This window comes from Bidens hawaiensis, unplaced genomic scaffold (assembly GCF_021521415.1).
Source record: "Bidens hawaiensis isolate Kalapana, Puna unplaced genomic scaffold, B.hawaiensis_p1.1 tig00013250_1, whole genome shotgun sequence".
In the NCBI taxonomy this organism is placed as follows: domain Eukaryota; kingdom Viridiplantae; phylum Streptophyta; class Magnoliopsida; order Asterales; family Asteraceae; genus Bidens; species Bidens hawaiensis.
In genome coordinates this window covers 461,805-478,021 of record NW_027492120.1, presented here as the reverse complement: position 1 = coordinate 478,021, position 16,217 = coordinate 461,805, and the positions used below count along the sequence as shown (strand labels likewise).

The 16,217-nt window shown below is 36.8% G+C and overlaps 1 protein-coding gene across 1 annotated transcript; it reads right to left on the bottom strand.

Moving 5' to 3' along the window:
- Nucleotides 1-8,953: 8,953 nt before the first annotated feature.
- On the bottom strand, nt 8,954-9,445 carry LOC143543681 (uncharacterized). The gene has a single exon (XM_077035949.1). It carries the CDS (start codon nt 9,443-9,445, stop codon nt 8,954-8,956), a length of 492 nt encoding a protein of 163 aa, XP_076892064.1.
- Between the last annotated feature and the right edge of the window lie 6,772 nt (nt 9,446-16,217).

Sequence of the window (16,217 nt, the reverse complement as noted above, 5' to 3'; positions counted from 1 at the left end):
TGTCTTTTGATTGGAGGTCTATATGGAGGTTGTCAACACAAAAGGACAAAATATGTTTGGACAAAACTACCACCCACATGGGTGGCCGGTTTTACCTTTTTTTTTTTTTTTTTTTGTGTTTTTTGTTTTAACCATTTAAAACATCTCCTAATTATTTTATAAAACTTATTTTATAAAATGTACATGCATTTACATAATTATTTAACCAATTAAATAATTAATTTATATAAACAAATTACCCAGATAATTTATTTAAATCCTCAACTGTGTTTGTTTAGAAAACCAATTTTCTAAACACGTAGTGTTCGGTATTCATTTAAATGACCAACTCATTAAAAGAATACATTTGGTGTCGTCTAGCTTGTTATTGGGTATGACCCGACTTGGATCAAACACAGTTAGCCACATTAGTATAAGTATGTGTCTCGGGCATACGTAATTCCAACAATCTCCCACTTGCACGAGATACATAGAAAATTAATGCAAGTGGTGAATACCGCCTAACAACAGTTCACCACCCCTAATGTGTTTGACGAAGTGCCATTCAATAACATCATCCCTTCAAGTCCCTTACTTGATATGATTTAGGTGAATCTATCATTATATCCCTTCGTTGCTAGATGTCATGTTGGATCTAAGAGACATAGGTGATCATTCTCTTTACAATTCAACTTTATCAGGCCTTAGACATCTAAACTCTCAACACATAAGAGGAACAAATTCCGTCTTGATTGTATACGCCTCTCACTATCACTTTATACTCCACCCGAGCTCATCCTTATGTACCATCTTTTACGAATAGCGAAGGGGAGAGTCAAAGTGTAATACTTGGTGAAAATCAAGACCCAATATACATCTCAGGTCTAAGGATAATATGAAATTCTCCTTTACTCAAGATTACTAATGATCAAGTCAATCGACTCCATGTAGTAATATTGAGAGCGGGTCAGTCCAATATTTGTATCCCACAAATATCTATGAACTTTGGCAGCAAACCTATGCTCCATATTCATTCCTTATGAATAACCACCAATCCTAGTTCATAATAGTCTTGCTTCATATTTGTTCCCACAAATGTGATCGACTACGGACTTTTAGAATAAGATAACTTATTCATGGATTAAACATGCAAAATTAGAATTTAACTCAAGATTCCATAATCATATAAAAGAGTTAAATTACAAAAGTCTTTTAAACTTTAATACAAAATAGATCAAATCCAATTACTAGAATATCGAAGTCCTAAGCCACTCGCATGACGCTCATGTTTCGGTCTTTCTAGGAGCTTCGTGAATGGGTCCGCAAGATTTTGATCAGTTCCAACTTTGCGAATACATATCTTTCCCTTTTCAACTTCATCCCTTATGTAGTTGAATCTCCGCTCTATGTGCCTTGTCTTTTGGTGCGAACGAGGTTCCTTGATTTGAGCAATCGCACCCTCGTTGTCACAAAAGATTTCTAGGGGGTCTTGAATGGAAGAGACCACCCCTAGATCAGTAATGAATTTCTTCAACCATGCAGCTTCCTGAGCTGCTAATGAAGCGGCGATGTATTCTGATTCTGTAGTGGACAATGCTACCACTTCCTGTTTTGAGCTCTTCCAAGAGACAGCTCCTCCATTAAGAGTGAACACATACCCAGATTGTGATCGAGAATCATCTCGATCAGTTTGGAAGCTCGCATCCGTGTAACCTTTTATAGCGAGTTCCTCCTCACCAGATCCATATATTAGAAACATATCCTTAGTTCTCCTAAGGTATTTCAATATGCTCTTAACAGCCATCCAATGACTGTTTCCTGGATTCTGTTGATATCTGCTTGTCATGCTCAAAGCGCATGACACATCCGGTCTAGTACATATCATCGCATACATGATGGATCCTATAGCAGAAGCATATGGGATTTGTTTCATCATCTCTTGCTCACCCTTTGAGCTTGGACATTGATCTGAACTCAATATGGTCCCTCTTTGAATAGGTACAAAACCTTTCTTGGAGTTTTCCATCTTGAACCTTTTCAAGATCTTATCAATGTATGTACTTTGGTTCAAACCTATCAAGCGCCTTGACCTATCCCTATAGATCTTTATTCCCAAAATATAGGCAGCTTCACCAAGATCCTTGATGGAAAATCTACTTCCAAGCCAAGCCTTAACGCTTTCCATGGTTGGAATGTCATTTCCAAATAGTAGAATGTCATCGACATACAATACTAAGAAGGTAATTATACTCCCACTAGCCTTTTTATACACACAAGCCTCATCAGCGTTCTTGATGAATCCAAAATTTTTGATTTCTTCATCAAAACGATGATTCCAAGTTCTAGATGCTTGTTTCAATCCATAGATTGATTTCTTTAACTTGCATACTTTATTAGGATGTTTTGGATCGACAAAACCTTCAGGCTGAACCATATAGACATCTTCCTCAAGATATCCATTTAGGAAAGCGGTCTTGACATCCATTTGCCAAATTTCATAATCATAATGTGCAGCTATGGCAAATAATATCCTAATAGACTTTAGCATTGCCACAGGCGAAAAAGTTTCATCATAATCAACCCCTTGAGTTTGAGTGAAACCTTTAGCTACAAGTCTTGCTTTATAAGTATCCAAGTTTCCATGCATATCAGTTTTTCTTTTGAAAACCCACTTACTTCCAACAGTTTTGGTGTTAAGTGGTGATTCAACCAATTCCCAAACTTGGTTGTCATACATGGATTGCATCTCAACGTTCATGGCTTCAAGCCATTTGTCACAATCATTCTTGGACATTGCATCACGGTATGTGGTTGGTTCATCCGAATCTACCACGTAGCAACCTTCTACAAAAAATCCATATCTTTCGGGTGGATTGCTAACTCTACCAGATCTGCGAACGTTTTGTGTGTTTTGATCAACCACTTGATCACTTTCAACAACCTCTTGTTGAGTGCTAGTATCAACCAATTGTGTATCATCTTGTGATTCTTGATCCTCATCAAATTTCACTGTTCTACTATTAGTTCCTTCCTTAAGGAACTTAGTTTCCAAGAACTTACCCTTTCGAGCAATAATAACATTTTGCTCACTAGGATCGTAAAAGTAATATCCTATATCATCTTTAGGGTAACCAATAAAGATACACTTAGTGGATCGGACTTCTAATTTGTTTGGGGTGTATTGCTTTACATAAGTTTCACAACCCCAAACTTTTAAGAATGATAGCGATGGAGCCTTTCCATGCCATATTTCAAAAGGTGTCTTCTCCACTTTCTTGGTTGGAGCCATATTCAATATGCGAACAGCGGAAAGTAAAGCATAGCCCCAAAATGATAGAGGTAAAGTGCTTCTAGCCATCATCGATCGAACCATATCTAATAGGGTACGATTTCTCCTTTCAGACACACCATTATGTTGTGGTGTTCCAGGTGGAGTAAGTTGTGAAATAATTCCACAACTCTTAAGATGATCTTGAAAAACACCACTTAGGTATTCACCTCCTCTATCACTACGAAGTACTTTGATTGTGGTTTTGAGTTGCCTTTCTACTTCAGTTTTGAAGTCTTTGAACATTTCAAAAGCTTCATCTTTGTGTTTCATTAAGTACACATAACCATATCGACTATAATCGTCAATAAAGGTAATGAAGTATCTTTCACCATTCCTAGTCATTGGTCTAAAAGGACCACATACATCCGAATGTATGATACCCAATAATTCTTTTGACCTTTCAAAAGTTTTATTAAAGGGTTGCTTTGTCATTTTGCCTTGTAAACAAGATTCACATACATCAAATGAATCAAACTCATTGGTTTCTAGAATACCATTCTTGCGAAGAGTTTGCATGCGATTCTTGCTTATATGTCCAAGGCGACAATGCCAAAGATAGGAATCACCCAAGTCCTTCTTGAGTTTCTTGGTGTTGACATTATACATTGAACTATTATGTGACATACCACTTTGATCTATTTCATATATACCATTCATGGGTATAGCTTTAAAATAAAATATGCCATTCATCAAAACATGAATATCATAATCAATAAACTTAAGATCAAAGCCACATTGTTTTAAAAGAGACACGGAAATAATGTTTCTCCTTAACTTAGGAGCATACAAAACATTCTTCAAAATTACTTCCAAACCACTTGGAAGCTTTAATAAGTAGTCTCCTTGGGCTTGGACTTCAACTCTTGCTCCATTGCCCATAAAGAGACTAATGTCCCCTTTGTTGAGTTGTTTACTTCTTTTGAACCCCTGCAACAAATTGCAAATGTGAGTTCCACATCCGGTATCAAGTACCCATGTATTTGAAGAAATAACATTTAGTTCAATATGTATAGTAAAGATAATACCTGAGGTATGCCCCGCATCCCTCTTATCTTTTAACGCATTGAGATAGGTCGGACAATTCCTTTTCCAATGACCTATCTCTCCACACTCAAAGCATGGATCTTGCGTCGCAACCTTTTGCTTCTTTTCCTTCGGTTTGTAGGGCGTGATGGCTTTCCTCTTTCCCTTTCCTTGGACGTGGCCCTTGCCCTTAGCAACACTTGCTTTGGGGTTGGAGTTATGTCCCCTTTTGCCTTCATTGATTGTTAGAACGGGTAAAACCCTTTTACCCATTCCCGCTTCGGCCGTTCTTAGCATTGCGTGAAGCTCACCAATGCTTTTGTCCCACCCGTTCATGTTATAGTTCATGACAAAGGTTTCAAACCTTTTGGTCAAAGAGTTGAGGATCAAATCCGTAGCCAACTCATTAGAGACGGGACAATTCAACCTACGAAGCTTTTCAATGTAGCTTTTCATTTTTAGGACATAAGATGAGACGCTTTGGGTTTCCTCCATACGACATGCATGAAACGCTCGAACCGTTTCGAAACGTTCCGCTCTAGCTTGTTGAAGGAACATTTCCTTCAATTGAGTTATCATGTCGTATGCCCCATGATGCTCGAAATCCTTTTGGATTTCGGGAATCATAGTTCCCAACATGAGGCAAGAGGCTTGCACCGAATCTTTGGTGTACTTAACCCAATCGTAATAAGCCTCCTCATCTTCCACGTTAGGCTCATCGGGAATGGGATCGTCTAAGACATATGATATCTCTTCTTGTTTGAGAACTATTCTCAAGTTGCGATACCAATCCATAAAGTTATTATGGTTTAGACGATCCTTTTCAAGGATGGTTCTTAAGGATAGGTTACGGGTGTTATGGGTAGAGGTGTTTGCATTGTTAGCGGCCATCTACAAAATTTAACAAAGTTTTATTTTAGTATTATAAACAATTTAATTATTAATACCCTTTTATTCCAAATTTTTAAAATAATAATTAAATTCTAGAATCCAACGATAAATCAAATTTCGGTTAGGTGACCTTTATCCCGTTATTTGATTTAACAAGGTAGTCATCCTTGACAATTGCAACCCTTTGCAACTTCTAGAGGTATGGGACCATTCGAAATCCTTATTTCGTGTTGGCATGTTTATCCCATCAACACCATTGGACCCTTTTGCTTAGGTGACCTTTATCACATGGTTTCCAATTCAAGTCGTCCTACTTGTATAAACATGTAAGATTAACATACAAGTGGTTAGGTGACCTTTATCCCACAATTATGTTAATATTACCTTAAGTATATTAGTTTGCTCTAAAATGGTTAGGTGACCTTTATCCCATTTAAAGTTTCCTAATACGTTAAGTGTCTTACAAAAGGATGGTGTTAGACTTGTTTCCTTGGTAATTATGAAAAAGGGATTTTTAAGTTTTCCAATATTCTAGTTTGAAAAACATTATGCTATATCCTAACATGCATTTAGTAATATGGCGATTTTGAAAACCAATTTTCAAGGTCCAAGTTATAATAAAACCAATTTTATTATATGTGAGTAATCGCTTAGTTTTAATAAACCCATTTAATTAAACTAATTGACGTGATATTACCAAATATATATTAGAACCCGTTTTATGCTTGTTGTCCTTCCTATGTGACGGTTTGGATATCCTAATATCTATCAACCACACATTACATAAAGTAAAACAAACAACCAAGCATACATGCAAAATATAGTCATAACCGAGAACCGCTAAGTTTGACCATACTTGTTAGCCGAAACAAGTATAGGTCATAAGTCTCACCTAAGGGACAAAACATGACACAAGGATGGAATGTTGACTCCCACTTGACCTTGCATCCAAATGCTTCAAGTATCCTTTCCAAGTTGTTGTGTTCTTGTTGGGCTTGTAAATGGGCTCCAAACTTCCAAAAGTCTTCTTGGGCCCAAGAGTGAAATTTATGGGCCTAATGGGCTTGAATCCCATGATGGGCCGGTGAGGCCCAACAAGCCCAAAATTTCGGTCCAAGGCCCAAATCCACCAATTCTTGCATCTTCAATTTTTACAAAATGTATCCTAATACATATTTTTCTAAAAAAGGAAAATGCAACTAATCTATTTATTACAAACCAATTTATGAATAAATAAATTACACAAGCCTAAGATTATGAATTATTACAACCATATTGAATAATAAACATAATCAACATACAAAAAACAACAATCAACACATCCAAGGTCTCGGTTTCGGTTATGACACAATCAAACATACCAAATGTTCTAAGCATGCAACCTAAGCAACCAATGCCCAAAATCACCAAAAGGAATCGGCCCCCCCCCCCCAAGAGGCTACGGCCCATCCCCCCCCCAAAAATTTTGCAATTTTGATATTTCAACATCCAAATGTTAAATGGTTTCCTAAGATCTTTGCATGCATGTCAAGATCTTACAAAACCATGAGGGGTAAAATCCACCGAAATTTCGGACCCCTTTTTCACCCATGAAAAAACCGAAATCTATGAACACAAAAGAAGCATAAGTCCTTGTAACCGGCTCTTGATGCCATTGTTGGGTTTTATACAAGTTTATCAAAGTCAAGTTAACCATATTTAACTAGAAAAACGCAACGGAAGCTAAGATTTTAAATCTTGTTATGGACATACCAATATGTTAATACTAAAACCCAATGAACAAGGATCAAAATTACAAGAACAATATGCTCACAAAATGTAAATTGTACCTTCTTCTACCTTTAGAAGAATAAGTAAGATGTTGAAGATGATGTTGGATGAATGGCAAGCCTCCAAAGAAGAAGACCTCAAGATAGTGATACCCCAAGCTTTTGTGACAACACCAAGTGATTGCTAGGATTTAAGAACACTTAAACAAGCTCACCAAGCTCTCCCAAAATCCCCTCTTTGGCCGTGAGTTTTTGGAGGAGGAAGAGAGAGTTTTTGTTATTTTTCTTTCAACTCACTTGAATTCAAAAATAACAAAGAGAGGATTAATTTGCATGTCTTTTGATTGGAGGTCTATATGGAGGTTGTCAACACAAAAGGACAAAATATGTTTGGACAAAACTACCACCCACATGGGTGGCCGGTTTTACCTTTTTTTTTTTTTTTTTTTTGTGTTTTTTGTTTTAACCATTTAAAACATCTCCTAATTATTTTATAAAACTTATTTTATAAAATGTACATGCATTTACATAATTATTTAACCAATTAAATAATTAATTTATATAAACAAATTACCCAGATAATTTATTTAAATCCTCAACTGTGTTTGTTTAGAAAACCAATTTTCTAAACACGTAGTGTTCGGTATTCATTTAAATGACCAACTCATTAAAAGAATACATTTGGTGTCGTCTAGCTTGTTATTGGGTATGACCCGACTTGGATCAAACACAGTTAGCCACATTAGTATAAGTATGTGTCTCGGGCATACGTAATTCCAACATACGGATGATGACTTAACGAAGTGTGTTGGGCACCTTGTTACCGCCGCGCAGAAACTGGGGCATAAAACCGGCTTCCATGAGGCAGTTACCCATTTGCGTGATAACCTTCCTCCTGAAGCCTACGTTCTTCAGGGCATTGATGTGGAAGTGGAGTACAAAGCTACTGAGACTAAGTATGATGCTCTCTCGTTTCCCATTCTTTCTGCTGTTGCCCAGTATGCCAAGGAAGAAAATGGCGTGCAGTTGCTAAGGAAGTTGTTAGAGCCTGAGCAAGCCGGTCCTTCCACCAGTCATGGTGGTGGCGGTGAAGATGTTGTTGCGGCTCCTGATCAGACGGGAAAGAGTTTGAATGACGTCGATTAGGGTTTCTCGCTGATTTGAATAGTTTTGTATTTTCTTTTGCGGACGTTGGTATTCGCTTTGTAAATACTTTGTATATATACGACATGAAGCTTTTGTTTTTTCTTTCGTTTCTTGTGAAATGCATAGTGTCATTTTCATTTATATTCGGTGGCCCTTGGCCCGTTTTTACAAGTTGAAATTGATTTACATGTAACACATTCGCAGCGCGTCGCATTCCATGTTCTTGGAATAGAAGAGCCATCGAGTTGCATCAGTGAATAAGCGGCCTTTCCCAATATTTCCTTTATCTAGCAGGGGCCTTACCATGTTGGTGCTAGCTTTCTTGCGCTTGAGCTTTTGATGCCTCGTTGTTGCGAAGGACGTAATCTCTAGCATTGAACTCACAAATCTTTGCTCTTGCATCTTAATACTTCTGGAGCTGGCGTTTGTAATTTTATTCACGCATTGCCGCCAACTCTCTTCGTTCTTCCAGAAGCATTAGGTCTAATCACCTTTCAGGTTCATTGTCCTTCGGTAATGTGACTCTTGGCTATGGCACTCCAAATTCTACCGGAATCATTGCTTCTGTGCCATAAGTTAGGCTGAATGGCGTTTCAGCGTTACTTGTGTTTCTTTGGGTGCGTATTGCCCAAAGGACATGTGCGAGTTGATCAACCCAACCTGATATGTAATATGCCAGCCTTCTCTTTATGCCGCCAACAATGCTTCGATTGGCGCGTTCCACTTCTCCATTCCATTGTGGATGGGTGATAGAAGGGACTGTTTGAGTAACGTTTAGCTCTTTGAGCCATTCCCTGATGCGTGGGTCTACGAATTATGTTCCATTATCGCTGACCAAATTCATGGGCAATCTAAAACGACATATGATGAATTCCCAAATGAGTTTCTTGATGCTAGCTGCATTTATTGTTGCCACTGGTTGCGCTTCAATCCATTTGGTGAAATAATCGATTGCCACAATTAGGAATTTCACTCGCCCTGGCGCTTCAGGAAACGACCCTGTTATGTCGATCGCCCATTTCTGGAATGGCCAAGAGGCTGTCACTGGGATCATAGCATTATTTGGGCGCAAAGTGTTAGGTGCATGGCGTTGGCATGCGCTGCATCGCCTTAGTTCTTTTTCTGCATCTACGTGCATGCCTCGCCAGTAATATCCCGTGTTCATGATCTTGGCGACCACCATTCTTGGACCTGCGTGAATCCCGCAGATTCCTTCGTGAACTTCTCTTAACAGGTAATTTGCGTCTTGCGCGTCCACACATTTGAGGAGTGGCCCCCAAATAAGATTGTCTGTACAGAATGCCATTCTGAAGTGTGTAATTCAGCGCTTTATGACGAATCTTACGGACATCTTCTTTCTTGTCTGGCAAAGTACCTGATGACAAGTAGTTGATGATTGGTTTCATCCAGTTTTGTGCTGTTGCCGAACATACACAGACTTCTCTCACAACTGTCGAAGGATTTTCTAGTACTTCTACGTGGACATCTTTGGCGAGGTGTTCAAAGCTAACTGACGCTAATTCGCTGAGAGCATCAGCTTGTTTGTTTTCGCTCCGCTTCACATGTTTCACATTGCATGTGATGTGTCACACCCCAACCTACGCCGGGAATGCCAGGGCGTGAACTGATTGCCACAGCTCTGAAGGTACTATCATGAAACTATAAAACGACAATATCTAATTAATTTATTTATTATCAAACAAAATTTAATACAACAAAAATAAAGAAAATTACAAGTACAAAACCAACTATTCTTGTATATGTTTATTATCCTAAATTCATCTCTACATGAGCTTCAGTTCGATAAGCAATCCAAATCTATAACCTGCAAATGCTTACAAAATATATATTATCAACAACACATGTTGAGTGAGTAGATCACCAGTTTGACACAAACAAAAATGATAATATATAATGATATAAATGAATGTATAAAAATAGGCAAAACTGTTATCTGTGAGTATAAACAATGAAATCGTTAAGTAAGTAACGAGTGTCGGCGAAACCATTGCCAATGCGATCGGGCTCCGGCCACTACGACAGTCGTATGATCATACTATAATTTGATTATGTTGGACCTCTCCGAATTCAATTAAAGTAAGCAAATAGCAAGTAACATACAGTCATTCAATTGATACACAACACAAAGATCACAGTTTGCGTTTGAGAAATAATAAGATAAATAATTTGATAAATGGTACGCAAGTGTCCCAAAAACATTTGAAAACAAGTAAAATAGGGGAGTGATTACTTATCTGATTAGTAGAACAAAACACAAGTGAGTGTTGGAACCCGAATAGTTATCAATCTAATAACAATTAACAGATCTCGGATTTGTGTTAACCGATTAATACATTAACTGTAGATCTAGCTCATAATTAACTTTGATTCAGTGTTATATGTGTGTATATATTATCAGTATGTATATAATAGTGATGTAATAATGTTAGGGTGAAGATCTAGAGAGGATTCGGACAGGGTTTCGTTAATTAAACTCTCAAAACTCTTTTTAAGCGTGAACAGTGTTCACGTATAAATAGAAGATGAACCTAGTTCGTTAACATCCCCCTAACGAACTAGTGTTCGCTTCGTTACATACACTTAAATAACGAAACACCCCCTGATTCGTTAACATCCCCTAACGAATCAGGAGGGAATAAGCTTAAGTCTTAGTTCGCTAACATCCCCTAGCGAACTAGACTTTACATTTAACGAACTAGACAATAATTAAACTAATTATTACATTAAATATAAAACAAAAACCATTAACGATAATTACAAAGACTCAAGATGCAAAACCGTGCATTAACAGACACCCGCACGTCTTGAGTTGTTTGTCTTTAAATTACTTAAAGCGCTTAGACTGCCAGTCTCTGCAACTATGAATTCCATGCTCATGACATACACGAACAACTCGTTGGAATTGCATAGCCAGGTTGTAGTCTTCATGGCGCTCGAACAAAATGGACGTCTCGCGAGGGTACGAACATCCCACCGTGGCAAAGTAAGAACATCTATTATCGTCTCGTAGTACTGGACCCCCTTCTCCCACTTAACTATACATACTTTAAGCTCAGAATCATAGAGCCATGAGACAATATCACCATGTACCTTGGAAACAGTCTTGAAGGAGGTCACTTGGTTTTCTTTAACCATGCAGCAGCAGTGTCTTTACGTTCTTGATCAACGTATCGATACCCACTGATGATTTTGCCCACTTTCTGACGTTTGAACCATCTTGCAGTATCATCATCGGTTATGACTTCAAGTGACTGAACTGTCCGCTTACACTTCAACACCTTTTCCAATTCATCTTCTGTCGCTTTAACTGTCTGTTCATCAAATATCGGAGCACGTTGATCAACATTAGTGTGTTGAAACAAGTCTGGATACTCCTCAACAGTTACATCTTCCATCTCAATATCCTCATCTTCATAAATAAAGTCCTTATTCATCTGAATTGACGGATCATCCGATATACCTTCCTCATTCACCACCTCGACATTAGGCTCAGTCTCTAAAGCAGTCAACTGATCGTCATTCAGCCCAAGCAATATAGAAATCTGCTCCCATGTCAGAGATCTATCCACAAACTTACCAACCTCTATCTCATCTCTGTTCACCACACTCCTAACCATACCCGATCCATCCACAAATATCACAGTGTTAGCCGCAATCATCTCAATTGGCTTGGCGGCAGTTGGATCTTGATATATAATAATTTGTTTCCCAGAGTCTTCAACGCCACTTGTACCAGCACCGGAAGATGAACCATGCGATTGTTTAGGCTCACCTCCTGCACCAGACTCATCAGGATATTGATCATCGTCTTTGAGTTTCTTTAGAGCATCTTCTTTGCAAGTCAACTGCAAAATTAATTCTTCTTTTTCTTTCATTTTCACCCCCTGAGACTCAACAATCTCCCGCAACGCTTTAGTCTCCTTCTGACAAAAAGAGATATAGCTTATCATCCGTCTTTTATTCTCCATGAGGCGTTCTCCATGAGGCGTTCTTGTTCTTGATTGTGTCGTATGGTAACAAGATAACATCCTCCTGTTGTTCTTGAGGTGGTTGCTCCTGTGGTGGTTGTTCTTGTTGTCCTTGACCAGCAACCGGTGGATCTTGATTTACTTGATCAGCCATGTTAACTGTATAAATATGAACGAATATAAGAAATGTGAAAATGTAATATATATTTAGGACATTTAAATACCTAATGATGTATTTAATTTCATATGATATGTGTAATCAATTTATTTACGCGTTTGGACGGTTGAAAGACTTTATTAACTTTAAATGTTAATTTTAAATAAATTATCATAAATGTCATTCGTTAAATATCGCTCTGATTCGTTACCATTCAGTAACGAATCGAGCGATTCGCTATCAGGTAAATAAGCTAACGAAGTAGACTTAGCAAATTACTATTCAAAATGACGAACTAAGGATCTAGTTCGTTATACTTTTAATGAATCCACATCTGATTCGTGAACTAAATTATTCGCTGAGCTAGTTCGTGTATTTCCTTAATGAATTGGACACGAAGCAGTTCCAATTCGCTAAGGATAACGAATGGTCAATAAAAGTTTGACTTTATCTTTGACTCTTCATAGTCAAGGTCAAAATTAATAAGAACACCGAAGGTCAATAACAAAAACCCAGCTACAATTCGCCCATGTTTATCGTCGAACAAACAAAGTAATAGGTCTATGTAACTCGGAAGAGCTATACGAAGCTCACGGTGTTAAGATTGAAGCTTAACACCGTATCCTAAACAAGAACAATCAATACATTAAACAGAGTCTAAAACCCTGAAACAACAATCATTCAAACGACCAGGCAAACAAAAATCAACCGTTGATTAAAGTCTACCCAGGGTATCGGAATCACATTCCGATCACATGAATCATCAATAAGCAAATTTAACATAATGAATCATCATTAAATTGGGGTTTATGAACTCGGACAACCCTTGAATCACAAAAATTCATAAATAGTCTATCAAAGCTCAGTAATTTTTACGAAAATCACATCGCAGTGATCCTCTATAACTTAGACAAACAATGATAGCCTTGAAATGTTGAGATTTGGAAGTCGAATTTCAGAGGAAAATTTGAAAAAGATTACTTTAGGGTGAAGGAGAAGACGAATAGTGAAGGACTGTTCGTGTTTGTTGTCTTATATATCCTAACACGCCACCCAAGGTACTTTTTGTACGAATCAAGCGATTCGTTTGAATTATTAAAAACGAATTAGGTAATTCGCTATTACAGTTCGTTACCTTAGAGTAGCGAACAAGACATGACTCGTGTCTTGATTCGTTAAATATGTATAACGAAGAAGGGATGATTCGTTTCAGAGTGCGGAAGCGAATTAGGTGAGCGAACTTGAAACCAGTTTGCTAATGAATCACCTAGTTCGTTATCCATAATTAACGAAGTAGATTTTAACAAATTAAAACTTTATTTAATTTTAAGTTAAATAATTAAATGAATTAAATAGTGAATAATCAAATTTTAACTTAAAAGTATTACCGAGAACCTTTTTATATTGATAATTGAATACTTTAAAAGACGTTTCACTTTTACGAAACAAAACTTAAAAACATTAAATAATTTGTAAAGTAAGAAGAGTAAAATATTTTTGGTATTTTGAAAAAAATTAAAGAATGTATTTACAAAGAAGCATCCGAACATAAAAATTGGACAATCTTTTTGTGTTTTTCTATGATTTATCAAAAGAAATACATATTTTTGTGTTTTTGTTGAGTTTGAGCAGAGAATCATATTGACCAAAATGCCCTTCCATCACAGTTTTATATATCAGCGATATTACAACTGGCGTTAAGTCGGTCATTGATATTGTTGTCCACTTAAATCTTATAACAAACCTTCGAGCATTTATGTGATATGATTTATGGTTCAATTAGCGCACAGAATATCAGAAATTATCAGACCCTAATCTCGGTTCAAACTTAATTTGATTTTTTTTGCCAAATCAACCCAATTTGACTGAAACCATTATAGTGTTGATAAAAAATTTTGATACCAATTGTGAAATTTTGAGCAATGCATCAAGTTTCCTTTACTGTGAGTGAGTATGCACGAGTCCATTAGTCGGCTTACATACATTGTATCCCCTAGGGTTCGTTTCTTATTGGTAATGAGACGCACGCAAGGGAGGAACAATTGTATGACTAACAACGGATTTTGATCAAGTCAGTAATTTAAAATTGTACAAAGTACAACTGTGATCATGTTTAATGACTTTGGGTTTGCTCTAGAAAGCGAGTGAAATATTCATGCTTATGAATACCCAGATGATTAAACCGAATAAAGACTCAGTGTCCAGAATCCTAACGTTTGTTATTTGCTTTATTATATTTTTGGATGAACAACAACTATAAGGCTTGAGTATGGCCGGTTATTACATTTCTGCCATCTTCATCGAGACTTTTGCTAGAGACTAACACCTCTTTCTATTTGGCTTTTCTTTAAGTTTATATTACTTACTTTACTCTATCAGCTTGTTTAAGACCTATCAATGCACCAATGGTTAAGCACTCAGTCTTTTAAGCTTATTTCTTTCTGGATTTGGGGTCAAATAATCAATGTACTATCATTTTCTCTTTTTGCTTCAAAAACTCAAAATTTTGAGGAGCATAAAACAAAATAATTTTAATTGCCCCAGTAAATTTATGTTTATAAATTAATGGCTATCCTATCCATCTACAAGTAGAGAACAGGACCAAAACATGCAAGAACGCTTCACAAACTTAAATAACTGACTAAATTTTCAGCTAAAACTAAAGTAGAAAGCTTAACAAACGCCCCAAGTACTATCCATTTGTCAGGTAAATGGCTAACCCGAAGATTTACAAGAAATTATCAGAACCAAACATATACAAGTATATGTCCTTCAAAATAGAAGCAAATGACATAATTTTCAGCGAGCATAAACAAAAATCTTTTTGGTTTTTCTCTTTTACAAACTGAAACACAATCTTTTTGTCTTTTCGGATTTTTCTTTACAAAACAAGAAAAATTCACATTTTTTTAACTTTTTCAGAATTTTTCTGTACAAACAGAAATCATAATCTTTTTGGTGTTTTCTAATTTTAACATGTTTTTGGGTTTTCAAATATTAGAATAAAACAAGAGAGAAAAACAAGAAAGAACACAATATTTTTGATTTTTCTATGTTTTCTAATGTTTTTAGGTTTTATCTATACAAACAAAAAGCATAATATTTTTGTATTTTCTAGAAGTCACCCCTTAAAACCTAAAAACAGAAGAAAATTAAACTAGAACAATAAAACAAGTAAAGATAATTATCCTAACTTTAGGATCTCAGCAAGGGTCTTCAATCCATTTAAACCAAGCAAAAAGTTAAAACGTGTTTTATCAAACTCTTTGGTAAATAGATCGGCTTTTTGAAAATCAGTGTGCACTTTCTCAAGATCAATTAATTTCTTTTCATAACAATCCCGTATACAATGATATCGAATTTCGATATGTTTTGTTTTAAAATGCTGTACGGGATTCTTGGTGATACTAATAGCAGCAGAGTTATCAATCAAGATGAGAGTAGTAAGAAACTTCAAACAGTAGTCGCGAAGATGTTGTTGTATCCACAAAACCTGGAAACAGCAACTCGAGGCTGCAACATACTCAGCTTCGACGGTTGAAGTGGAGACCATTGTCTGCTTCTTACACTACCAGGAAACAAGTCGGCTTCCTAAGAACTGACATTCCGCTGTAGTAGACTTGAAATTGATCTTGCATCCTCCATAATCTGAGTCTAAGTAGGTGGTAAGATCGAAAGTATCATCTTTGGGGTACCATAACCCGATGTCAGGATTTCTCCGTAGATATTGCAAAATACGTTTGACCGCTGCCAGGTGAGTCACCCGGGGACTAGCTTGGTAACTAGAACATAAACAAACAGCAAACATTATGTCGGGTCGAGAAGAAGTTAAATACATTAAAGAACCAATCATAGCACGATAGAGGGTCGGATCAACGGTATCCTCCAATTCATCTGGTGATAAATTGTGACCCACGGGAAGAGGAGTAGAA

What these genes read in the sequence shown, in the direction of transcription:
- LOC143543681 (XM_077035949.1), bottom strand. Translation starts at nt 9,445, where the DNA reads ATGGCATTCTGTACAGACAATCTTATTTGGGGGCCACTCCTCAAATGT.